Source organism: Mus pahari, chromosome 11 (genome assembly GCF_900095145.1).
Source record: "Mus pahari chromosome 11, PAHARI_EIJ_v1.1, whole genome shotgun sequence".
NCBI lineage: Eukaryota > Metazoa > Chordata > Mammalia > Rodentia > Muridae > Mus > Mus pahari.
Window position 1 is genome coordinate 53,908,733 of NC_034600.1, and position 12,145 is coordinate 53,920,877.

At 46.1% G+C, this 12,145-nt stretch overlaps 1 protein-coding gene across 6 annotated transcripts in view; it reads left to right on the forward strand.

Moving 5' to 3' along the window:
• Lifr (LIF receptor subunit alpha) overlaps positions 1-12,145 on the forward strand; it is a 104,153-nt gene that overhangs the window by 60,551 nt on the left and 31,457 nt on the right. For all 6 annotated transcript variants that reach the window (XM_029543882.1, XM_021208506.2, XM_029543884.1 and 3 more), the window contains exons 2-3: positions 8,072-8,232; positions 10,757-10,868. In XM_029543882.1, coding sequence (XP_029399742.1) covers positions 8,094-8,232; positions 10,757-10,868 — 251 coding nt within the window. In that variant the 5' untranslated portion in view covers positions 8,072-8,093. The remainder of the gene's footprint in view (positions 1-8,071; positions 8,233-10,756; positions 10,869-12,145) is intronic.

The following is a 12,145-nucleotide window of genomic DNA, read 5'->3' on the forward strand; positions in this document are numbered from 1 at the left end:
GTGCCTTCACAACCCACGTGTTAGATGAGATTTGGGAAGAGATCCTCCTTAGTATTGGAGAACAGAAACAACTGTCTCCTATCTATTGACTATCTATAATCCAAAAGTCAGAAAGCTGCAATCTTCAAACTTGGGAACTTGCAGTGCCATCATGTTGCCTGTCTTAGTCAAGGTTTCTTTTCTTTTCTTTTTTTCTTTTTTTTAAAGATTTATTTATTTATTATATTTAAGTACACTTTAGCTATCTTCAGACACTCCAGAAGAGGGCATCAGATCTTGTTACGGATGGTTATAAGCCACCGTGTGGTTGCTGGGATTTGAACTCTGGACCTTCGGAAGAGCAGTCGGGTACTCTTACCCACTGAGCCATCTCACCAGCCCCTTAGTCAAGGTTTCTATTACTGCACAAACATCATGACCAAGTAACAAATTGGGGAGGAAAGGGTTTATTCAGCTTACACTTCCATACTGCTGTTCATCACCAAGGAAGTCAGGACTGGAACTCAAGCAGGTCAGGAAGCAGGAGCTGATGCAGAGGCCATGGAGGGATGTTACTTGCTGGCTTGCTTCCCCTGGCTTGCTCAGCCTGCTCTCTTATAGAACCCAAGACTACCTACCAGCCCAGAGATGGCACCACCCACAAGGAGCCCTCCACCCTTGATCACTAATTGAGAAAATGCCTTACAGCTGGAGCTCCTGGAGGCACTTCCCCAACTGAAGCTCCTTTCTCTGAGATAACTGCAGCTTGTGTCAAGTTGACACAAAACCAGCCAGTACACTGTCATGGTGGGGAAGGCTGCACCTGGCAGTCTACAGTCAAAATGCAGAGTCACCAAAAACATTGTGTAAGATTACCTTTGGACTATCCACTGTGTGCTCAGTAGGAAACGTAAAGGAACCTCAGGTTTGGATTTGGCCTTCCTTCTCTGAGATAGTTCATTATACATACACAAATGCCAAGATGCAAAGAAAGACCAGTCTAGACTCTGACACATTTCAAGTTCTATTGGATTGGATGAGGAGGATATGACCTGTTCTGAGGAATGGGGATATTCATGGTTGTTTTGAATGTAAGCTTTTTTTTTTTTTTTTTTTTTTTGTGCTTAATAGCATAGGGATGTTTGGGTTACTTATTTCCTTCTTTTTCTTAATCTTATGTCTGTGTAATGTACACAGGTGCACACACATGAGTATGCATGTGAGGTCAGAAGTCTACCTCTGGCTCTGTTCCTCAGGGGCTGTCTGCCTTGCATTTTGAAACAATGCCCTTCCCCCAGTGGAACCTGATGCTCTCCGATGCCCAGGAGTCCTAGTGTATCTGCCTGTCTGGCACTGAATGTAAGAAGGCCTCACCATGCCCAGCCGGTTAGCATGGGTGGTAGGAATTGAACTCAGGGCCTCACACTTGCATGACACACACTTTACCTACTGAGCCATCTCCCTAGCCAGGTAATTTAATCATAGAATGTTTTGCTCTCGTAATCAGTGCAAGCTCATTTGTTTGGTAGTGATAGTGTTGGTGTACGGACAGTTCCACTGGCCCGCTCCCAGGGACCTAGCAGTTGCTTATGCCAGTGCCTGCTGCCGGATGTGCTGCAGACCTCCCACCATCCCAGCTCGCTCTCTCTCTTCTCCACGAATGGCTCCTCTCTCTCCTCCTCTGCCCGCTCTGTCAGTTCTCATGGCTCTGCTCCCAATCTGTCCGCCTCTGTCCCTTCCCCAGGTCTTTATTCCCCTCCCTTCTCCCAATAAATCCCCTTTACACCAGATCTGTTGCATAGGGTGATTTCTCAGAGGGGTACACCTGGCATGGGCCCACCAAAGGTACCCCCCTCACCATATTAGATTTCATAACAGATACAGTAATATTCATTGAGATACTTGCATGCCAGTTACTCATACAGCCTGGCTGAAGTTTGAGGGCAGGGAGTGTGGCGCTTCCAGCCCTGACAGGTGGGAAGTATTGGAGACAGTAAATGGGAGACACTGTAAGGAACAGCCCATAGGAACTAGGTTTGGGGAGGCACTGAGACCAATTGGGGTGTGTCCTGTTTAGGGAGCTACTGTGGTCTGAAGGAGGCCCATAGTCAGCCATGCAGAAGCACCTTGTTCACCACAGGAAACCCACTGCATGTAGAGACCACTGGGAATCTTTAAAGTGCTTTTGAGAACATTCTTATTTTGATATTCTGGAATGTATAATGAACAGACTTTTGAATGAACAAAAAAAGGCCTCAACAGAATGAAAATTAGCCAACCTGACATGAAAGATCTTGAGAAAACAAGAATCTTGATGACGTATGTGCTGAAAACAGTTCCTTGAAAATTGAGATAAATTGAGACAAAAAATAAACAAAAATAATCTTTTTAAATTGTAGACCAACACATTCATTCTTTGGGAGACTGAATATCATACAGTATTCATTCACGGTAATTGGTGCTTTTAAAATAACAAAGGTTAAATTGTCCCACCTGCAGAATGCTGATTAAAGTCTGATACAGTGGACTCCTTAAGCACTCTCATGCCCAGAGTATTTTATTAATGTTTTCACAGTGTCCTAGTCAAAAGACTAACCTAACAATCTGAAATTGCCAAGTCAAACCAAGTTAATAGCTATGTATGACCTAGATGGTCAAAACTGATTGGAGAAGTCCACTCGTGTTACCTCAGAAGGAAAAATAATGACAGGCCACGATGACTGAGGTGGCATGTGAACCTACTGGGCACCACACGGTTTCCCAGACTTTGGAAACAGATCTCACACCACCCTCTTTTCCATGGGCACGCAGATCTTTGGGGATGATCCTTGTGGTTTATTCCATCAGTCACCAGAGTGCCAGTGTCACTGAAGGACATCTGACACAACCAAATATGGAAGCTGAGTAGCACTGGGCCAAGGCTTTCGGAAGCATTGGGTACACACTGCTTCTCCAGAAAGTCCGCAAGCCCCGTAATAGCCCCGGCAGTTTGCTTTGGTACCTGGGGTGCCTCCGCGCATGCATAGGAACCACCCCTCAAACTTCTGTTCCATGTGCAGGCAACACTTGGGGTATGATACGGCCTAATGATAAGAGCAGGGCATGGACCTGTCATGATGCATATCGGCCCAGACATTGCACCGCTCTGGCAGAGATGCGACCGTGCAAGCATCACTGCATCCCTTTCTGTGGAGACTCCACAGTGACAATGAGCACATCATTTCTCCTGCCAGATTTTTAGTACAAAGGCCTGAGGAGGCTACAGAAATGGATGCAGAGGGAATCCGCCTACAAAGGAACAGGCAGACGTTAATGGAGAGGCACAGTGGCTTGGAGTTCCCCTTCTTTTGCAGCCTGGAAGGAGATCCCTGCTTGCATGGATCATGGGGTGCAGTTTTGAGTTCTTCTCCTCCTCCTCTCCCTCCTCCTCCTCTCCCTCATCGTCGTCGTCGTCCTCCTCCCCCTCCTCTTCCCTCTCCTCCTCTTCCTTCTCCTCCCCCTCCTCCCCCTCCTCCTCCCTCTCCTCCTCTTCCTCCTCCTCAATTTCTTGCCTTGCATTCTCCCTTCCATTCTCTCCTCGTTTTCATAAGCCTTGTTCCTCAGAATTCTCCAAAGAACAAACAACGAGGGATGTACCTTTTGCAGTTCTACAGGTCTGGATAACTGAATGCCCTTTATCTTCTCAGTCGATCGTTCAGTGTCTTCAAGTCTGAAAACAATTACTTAATGTTTAGAAAAGTGTTCCTTCTAATTTTCCGGTTTTAAGAAGTTCAGTGTGAGTCGGGCATGGTGGCGCACGCCTTTAATCCCAGCACTCAGGAGGCAGAGGCAGGCGGATTTCTGAGTTCGAGGACAGCCAGGACTACACAGAGAAACCCTGCCTCGAAAAACAAAAACAAAAACAAAAACAAAAACAAAAAAGAAGTTGTTCAGTGTGCATTGCCCACTAAAGACTATTAGTGAGAACCCGTGCAGGTGTCTCCTCTGCAGCGTCACCCCAGCTCTGGAGATGGTACTGTCAGGTCCCTGGGGTGCAGGCTGGGGTATGTGTACAGAAGCACTTGGTGAGTTCCCTAGAGTCATGCCTCTGGACAGAGAACCCCGGAACAGGATGGTAACCTCCCGTTGCTTCGGTGCCTTGTGATCTCTGTGACCAGCTTGCGCTTCTCCTCTGCTTTCCAATGGGTTAGGAGCGCTGTGCTCTCTCTCCCAAGTTTCTAGCTTAGTGTAGTTTCTCCTGTGAATCACACTGTGAATGAAGGGGTATCTTACTGAGGTGGGGCTCGAAGGTGCTCTGAGCAGCAGGCTCCCTGGCTGGGGCAGAGCAGGTGTTCAGATGCTTCCCATAGCACCAGGGGTAAGGGCCTGCGTGCCCAAGGCTCACCTGATGCCAGCAAGGTACGGGAACACTCAGATCCCATCAGGGCCTCCTCCATCCAGCTTCCTCTCTCCCCAACCCCCTCCCAAATAAAAATAGGAAAGCCAGAAACGGACTAAACAAAGTCTATCAGGGCCGTAGCTTCTTTTCCCAGCTCATTTTCGGGTTAGCCTCAGCAGAGAGTCCAAAACCTCCTGGACCTGGACCCAGAATCTGCGGTGCTGAGTACAAAGCAAGGCAGATTGTATGCGCAGATGTACCATTTCCCCGGAAGGTATTCAAGGCTTCCAGTCACATTGTAGACAGACAAGTGCCCTGCCACGTGGGGCCAGGCTCCATCTAGCCCTGCCCTGGGCTTTAAGATACCTGAACTTGTCAGAATATACATTAAGGACAACGCTGGACTTTCTTCTTTCCATGTAACAGTTGGATAAGTCAATTTTTTATAATAAATGGTCTTCAACAGAAGAGTTTAAGAACATCTTAAAATCTGTTAAGATAATTAAACATAGGAAATAATCCTGCAAGGTATCTAGTCTGAAGGTGTTGTTTGCTTGGAGTCTGGAATACTTAAAAAAAAAAAGAAATCAGTTGCCTGTGTTCAGAAATCTGCATATTCCATAAGAAATCCCTGATTCCTGTGTAATCTTGAAGAGTCTAATGTCTTTAGCAAAACATAACCGCCGGCCCCCTCCTTTAACTTGCTGGGAACCGTGGTTCCTACCTGCCATATGCTATTTGCTTTGGCCACCAGATATTTGTAGTAGCTCTGTGGCTGCTACAAGAGATAGCAGCGGGGCAGAGGGACGGAGGGATGTCAGAACACAGGTCACAGGATAAATCCTAATAGGGGTGGGTTCTGCCAGAAGTAAGGAGGGAGATGTTTCATTCTTATCCAGGAAGTGCATTGGAAGGTTCTAGCCATGTTGTCGTCCTGATCCTGGAATGGGCTCATTGAAAGTTCAGGTTGGAAGAGAAGTTGAGTATGCTGTTAGTATGCTATTAGTGATGCTTGCCCAAGTGACTTGATCCCGGTGTTCTAAGTCAGCATTACAACAAAGCACTGTCTTTGGTGTTAGCCTGCCCATCTCAAGTTGAGCAGGGCTTTCTGACACCATGTTGGTTTCTTTCTGCTGAATCCCCTAATCCTAATGCACAGTGCTCTGCCTGTGCTGGGGCTGTAACAGCCAGCTAGCTACCCAACCTTCTGCACTGCCTGTTCCTGCTGTCAGGAATGGGGCCTTGAATTCAGAGTCTGCTGGGGCCAGTAAACAGAACTTGCCTCTGGGCTACACTGGTGGAGGCTGAAGCCAGAGGGATTAAGTGATTTGCCCTCAGTCACACTGCTAATTAGTAATGGAGCCAAGATTAGAGTCCCTGTCTGGCAGCACCTGGTCCTGAGCCCTTCCTTGGCCACCTCCTCCCAGTCCCTCTCATCCCTGCTTCCTGGCATTGCAACAGAACCCGAGTTTCCCTTCTAGAATAACTTTAAGCCGCTAGTGAGGCATTCTCTCAACTTATGTTAAGCCAGTTGGTGGGTAGGTATAGTTTGTGATTATTGGAGCCATTCTGCACAGCTGGGTAATTCTGCAATCTCAGCAACAGGCACCGTGGACATTCCAGGAATACATTTCCATGCTAATTAGTGTGCTCAGTGACATTTGAGTTGACGAGAACTTGTCCACTCATCTAGAACATAACCGAACACCCCAGAAGTGCGTGCTTGTGGGTTCTAATGACATAAGGTATCTGAGGTTCATTTTTGTGCTTTCATGGTAACAATAGTCAAGAAGAGAGTGTTCTTTGTTCTGTCGGCGACAAGTGTATTCTTCCTTGGGCTTTAGCTACTGAGGTGTTGGATCTCTTTTTATCATCAAGTCTCCGTCTCTCATCCACTTCCTATTTTTGTTTCATGGTTAGTCAGTATTTCACATTTTTAAAGGGAGGTGGGGGAATCACTCGGTGGTTAAGTGTCTACTGCTCTTGTAGAGAATCTTGAGTTCCCATCCCAGCACCCACTGTGATGCAGCTTAAGACTGTGCAACTGTAACTCCTGGAGTTCTGGCTTCCTCTTCTGGAATCCTCAGGTAGCCATATGCATGTGAAGATATGTGGAAACATGCAATACACATGCTTGCACTTGTGCACACACGTGAACACATATGTGCGCACACACACATACACACACACACACACACACACACACACTCAATCTTTTAAATGTAACAGTAGATTTCGCTTTGTAGAGCTGTTTTTGATACCAGTTTTCCATTCATGGCACGTCCATCTTGTTCTTAACGGCTGTCCCCTTTGCTTATAGGAAACTTTGTGAAGTTTTGGGCTTTTCTCTTTCTTCTATTAACTTTCTAATAAAAAAAATCCATGCACACAAACGACATCACACACTGAAGCTAAGCAGCCCTAAGTGAGATTATACATCTCAGTGAACACCTATGTAGTTCTCCATACCCTACTGTAGAAATATTTGTAACATCACGCTGCTGCCTTATTCACGGTAGCAAAAAATGATAATCACCCTAGTTGTCCATCAACAGATGAATTAATAAGGAAAATTTGGTGTGTATGTGCGAGTGTGTGTGTATGTGTGTGTGTATGTGTGTGTGTGTAATAGAATACTGTTCAGCTCCAAAGAAATATGTAATCTTCAGAATTTGCTCTTTTCCAAGTTGGTCTTGTTCTGGGAGTAATTTTCATTTTCTTATTTATGCCAAGTCTCCCTCACAATTTAGACATCCTTCGTATATTTTGTGGTCCTTGGTTCTCTGTGCAGTGTAAAGCTAAGCACTGTTAGGTCTGACAAAGATATCAGTGCACCGGAAGGCTTTGTTAGCTATGAGAGTGGCTGTGGGGCCATGGAAGGAATGTCGTTATTCTAGGGGCTCTGAGTTCAGTACCACCTGTGTCTGTGTGAGCCCCTTGGTTCTCCCTGGACAAGGTTTTGGGCTCTGTACAAGGAGGCCTCTCTTTGTGGTGTGGAGTGTAATCACACTAACACTTGGCTGGAAACAGATCTTCGAATCCTTTCCTTTGCAATTCCCATCTGTTGCCTGCTTCTTCATGCACTCAGGGGTAGTTTGCATCCATTGTTCAGCCACTAAATCCATTTAGTCACTCTTGATTCCTCCGCCCCCGCCTCTCACACAGTCCTCTAAACATATAGCCCTGATGAAATGTGCACAAGGCTTGCACATTTTGACTGCTCCGCATGTGTTTAATCACTTGTTTTTCATGATGAACTTAGTAGGATAATACTAAGTAGGATAATACTTGAGCTTTGCAGAGGAGTGCCTCGTTACAGACTGGCCGGGGTCCCGTGAAGTATACTTGGGACCACACACTAAGCAAGAGATCTAGGCTTCAGTCTCAATCTATGTTAAGATCCGCCGGTACATTGATTGGCTCTTCCTCTGTGAGCAGTATTGGGGTATAGTGGATGCACATGTGTGCAGGTATCATCTCAAATGGGAAGTCCGATGTTGGACTGTTGACTGTGGCGACCACCCAGAAGCAGCATCTCTTCCAGCTTTGAATGTCTGAGAGCCAGAGGAGCAGAGTTAGGCTTCTCCACTCAGCAGTGTGAAGCATGTCTCTGTGTGTGTCGTGCCACGACTGCCTCTGGTGTTGTGCACCCCAAGTGAAGCGTGTCTTCTGGGCCATTTGAGCAACATCTGTGTTCCTCTTCTCTCACCCTAGGGCTGACTGGATAGCAAGGACAATGGCAGCTTACTCACAGAGGAGACAGCCATCTTGGGTGGTAGACAATAAAAGATCGAGGATGACTCCAAACCTGCCACAGCTCCTGTCAGCTCTGACCCTTCTGCATCTGACAATGTATGCAAACGGTCTGAAGAAAGGTACGTGAGTCTCACAGCACACGGCAAGCTGGTCTGCATCCGACTGTAGAGTCGTCCTGTTTCCCTGCTGACTTCTTCAGGGTACTGCTTAAAGTCCATTTCTCTGCATTCCCCTTTTCCTGTGTATTTCTAGTTTCTTTTTAAAAGCCCCTTCATTAAAGGGCAATCAAAATATTCCTTTACCCTATACAAATAATAAAACATAATTCTCATTCAGTGCTGTCCATTCCTTAAGGATACAGTTTTCTGAGTTTTGACAATGCACATTTGCTAACCACAGGCACCATCAAGATCTGGCTCTGTTCCAGAACACAGAAAATGCCCACTGTGTCCCTGTCGCCAGCTCTTTCCGCCCCGCCCTGCCCAGCCAACCATGCTGTGGTCTGTCTCAAATGTGTTTTAAGAATGTTTTCTAAGTGGAATCGAAAATCCTTTCCTGTGTCCCTTGTGTCTTGTCTTGAAACTTGAAGAATGTTTCTGCAGATACGGCCTGGCTTATGTCTGAGAGGGATGACATCCCGCTGCCCATTGGCCTTGTCTTCACGGTATTTACACAATTAAGCAGACCGCTCCCTGCCCCCAAGATTATTGAGTAAATAACTTGATTGTGATTAACCGCTGGTTTCTAATGTGAGCATTTCTAAGGCATTTCTGATTTTTTTTTTGTCTTATATGAACTTACAATTTATGGCAACTGTGAATATCATGTCTGTAATTAATGTGTGAATCATGAATAATAATAAGCTTTTCCTATTTGGGGTCGGGGTTAGGGTTAGCTTTTTATAGACATTACAGAGCTTAAGATGAGTTCTAGTTTTCTCCTTCCTCCTCTTCCTCCTCTTCCCTTTCTCTTGTCCCTCATTCCGACTCTCCCTCCCCCTCTCCTCTGCTCCCCTCCCCCTCTCTCCTCCCTTACCCTTTCCCATCCTCTATGCTCTCTTCCTTTTTCCTCCTTATTCCAGGGTGACTTTTCATTGTGTCGTTCTTACGCTCGCGCATTCCATAATGCAGCTGTCACAGCACAGTGTGGCGAAAGACTCTTAGGACTGTGATCTCCTGAGTGGTTTCTTCCCCCATTGTTTAAGCCACACATACAAGATTATTTTCTGTAGGTCAGTGTGAGTTCACAGCGTTTGAATGTCATGGGCTTTACAGTAATGAAGAGGTTGGTTGTAGGTTCCTTTGGAGCTGCAGTCTGGTGTAAGGAGTGCAGCAGCCTAGCCAGGTGGGTTTGTAGGTATGTAATAGACCTCGAGGTTTTCTGGAATAATCTTTTTCCTTAGAAGTGTTTGCTTATAGTGTAACCTCATGGGCATTATTCCACTACCCCATTATAGTTGGCTTTTTAATTTCAAAAAGAGAACATAGTCTCATTCCCCCTCCCCCCCCACACACACTTCTTAGTTGATTGCAGTTCTTTGTCTAGGTGTGAGGCCTACTGAGCGTTCCCCCATGCTAAGAAATCTATTGGTATCTTCCTTGTTCAGGTATTGCCTAGGCAGCCATGTGGGTGAGACCTCCTGGCTATGGGCTCTGACATTTCTAGGAGACACCACCCCACAGCACATTCCCTGTTCTGTTCCTCTGGCTTTTACAGTCTTCCCACTTTCTTTTCCCAGTGATCCCCTGAGCCTAGGTTGTGTGTAGACAGGAATTACATTGTAGACATATATAATGGCTCTGGTCTTCAGAGTTCTTCACTTGGATTAGTTGCAATTTTATGCAACGGTCACTGTCAGAAGGAGAAGGTTCCTTGATGAGGAATGAGGACAACACTTACCTGTGGGCATAAGGACAGGTAGTTAGAGTGCACTTAGGGGTTGTGGTGGCTTAGTGAAGTGGTGGTTGTAGATTCCCCTGTAGTAGCCATGACTTCAGTAGCCGCAGGTAGTTGGTTAGATTTCCAGTGGCAGGTATGACTTCTCTCTCTCTTGTTGAGTGGGTCTGAAGACTAGAAAGCTGCTGGTTACTGCCAAGATAGGAGAGAGTGGGAGAAATAGTTACTCCCAGGGATGAGCCTACCAGTCGGTTAGCCAGGAGCAAATGGTCAGTCCTGAAAACTACATAAAAGTAATAGTATGTGAACTACACAGGTTATATTTTAAGTATTCAAGAATACATATGTATACATGTACATATATATACACATACACATACAGGTGTATACATATGTAGACATATACACACATGTATATATACCAACAATTAACAACAATTGAAGAGAGAAAGGCCGTGAATTTGAAAGAGAGCAAGGGAGTATACATGGGAATTTAAAGGGCAGAAATGGAAAGTGATATGGCTGTATTATAATCTTAAGATATTTGGAAAAATATTTTTTAAAAACCCTCAAAAAGTTAGCAAAGCACCCATGAAGTAGTATCTGATGCCCGAGGCCCTTCTTCCTAGGGAGTGGCCCTCGGGGGCCCGGGACTTGTCTCCCCACTGAGACACTGCCCCTCAGCGAGCCCGAGAGTCACACGCATGCTCTGTATCGTGTATGTACACGTTGCTTTTCCTTCTTTAGGGGTACAAGATTTGAAATGCACAACCAACAACATGCGAGTGTGGGACTGCACGTGGCCAGCTCCCCTCGGTGTCAGCCCAGGAACTGTTAAAGACATTTGCATTAAAGACAGGTAAGGGCATCCTGGGATGCATCCAAAACTGTAACCCGGAGCTTCTTCCCCGGTTATTTTTGAGTGCGACAGTTTTGTTCGTAGACTTTTAAAGGACATTTGCATTTAATCTTCTTTCTCTTAAAAATTCCAAGCCATAATGTGAGTCCAGACTTGGTCTTCTAGCCAAAAGTGTTTTTGCTTTGCTGTGTGCAGTGTGAGGATGGGGTACCACTCACCAGGTACTGGTCTGCTGTGGGGAGGGGGGGGGGTCTAGTCTACTCCAAGCCATTGTCTGCCTGTATCAGGCTGAAGTCTGTGTCTAATAGAACACACCAACGCCAGCAATACCAGCTCCACACACAGGTGTCGACGACTCTCAGCGAAGTGGTCCAGCTGTGGGCAGTCCAGGGCTGGCGCAGTTGTCAATGAGCCTGTCCTTGTCGTCAGGTTTCTTTGCCATCTCTTGTCTGGAATCTGATGGTTTAGGAATCTCACGATACTAGAGGAACAGCTCTTAGGTCTGCATTTGAAGACGCAAGCAGGAAAAGAAAGGACGATTTTCTATTTAAAAGACTCATAAGAAGTCCCATGAAACACCTACACTGGCCAGACCTAGTCAGATGGCTAAGTCTGGCTCCTCTAGAGCCTTGGAGATAAGTTCTTCTAGGCGGGTGACAAAGCTCAGCAGGCACTGAGTCCTCGTTATTAAGTAGGAGGGTCAGTGGGCCTTGGGTGGTAGGGGAAGCTCACGTAGTCTTGAGTGGGCTTGACATATAGTTTCGTAGAGTGGAGGCCTACACTGCGTCCTTCACTTTTCCCAAATCCCAGCCGGACAGTGAATTACTTAGCAAAGCCCCACAGGTTTAGCAAGCTTAACTCCAATTCCCAGTTTACAAACCAGTGGTCCCAATACAAAAGGACACAACATGTTTAAACAGAGCCAGATATTCCCTTTCTTTGTATATTTACCAAGCACTACTGCAGACACCAGGATGGCTTGTCCGTCATGACAGGTTAGGGTCTGTTGCAGAAACAGCCTTCAATCCTTTATACTTTGTTCATGAAAATGAAGGGCTGGCTATGTTCTGGTGTCCGCTGGGACTTCTACCTTGAGCCTCTTATTATTATCAGGTCCTTGGTAGGGCACAAAAAAGGACATAGCCTGTGTCTTAGTCAGGGTTTCTATTCCTGCACAAACATCTTGACCAAGAAGCAAGTTGGGGAGGAAAGGGTTTATTCGGCTTACACTTCCATACTGCTGTTGTTCATCACCAAAGGAAGTCAGGACTGGAACT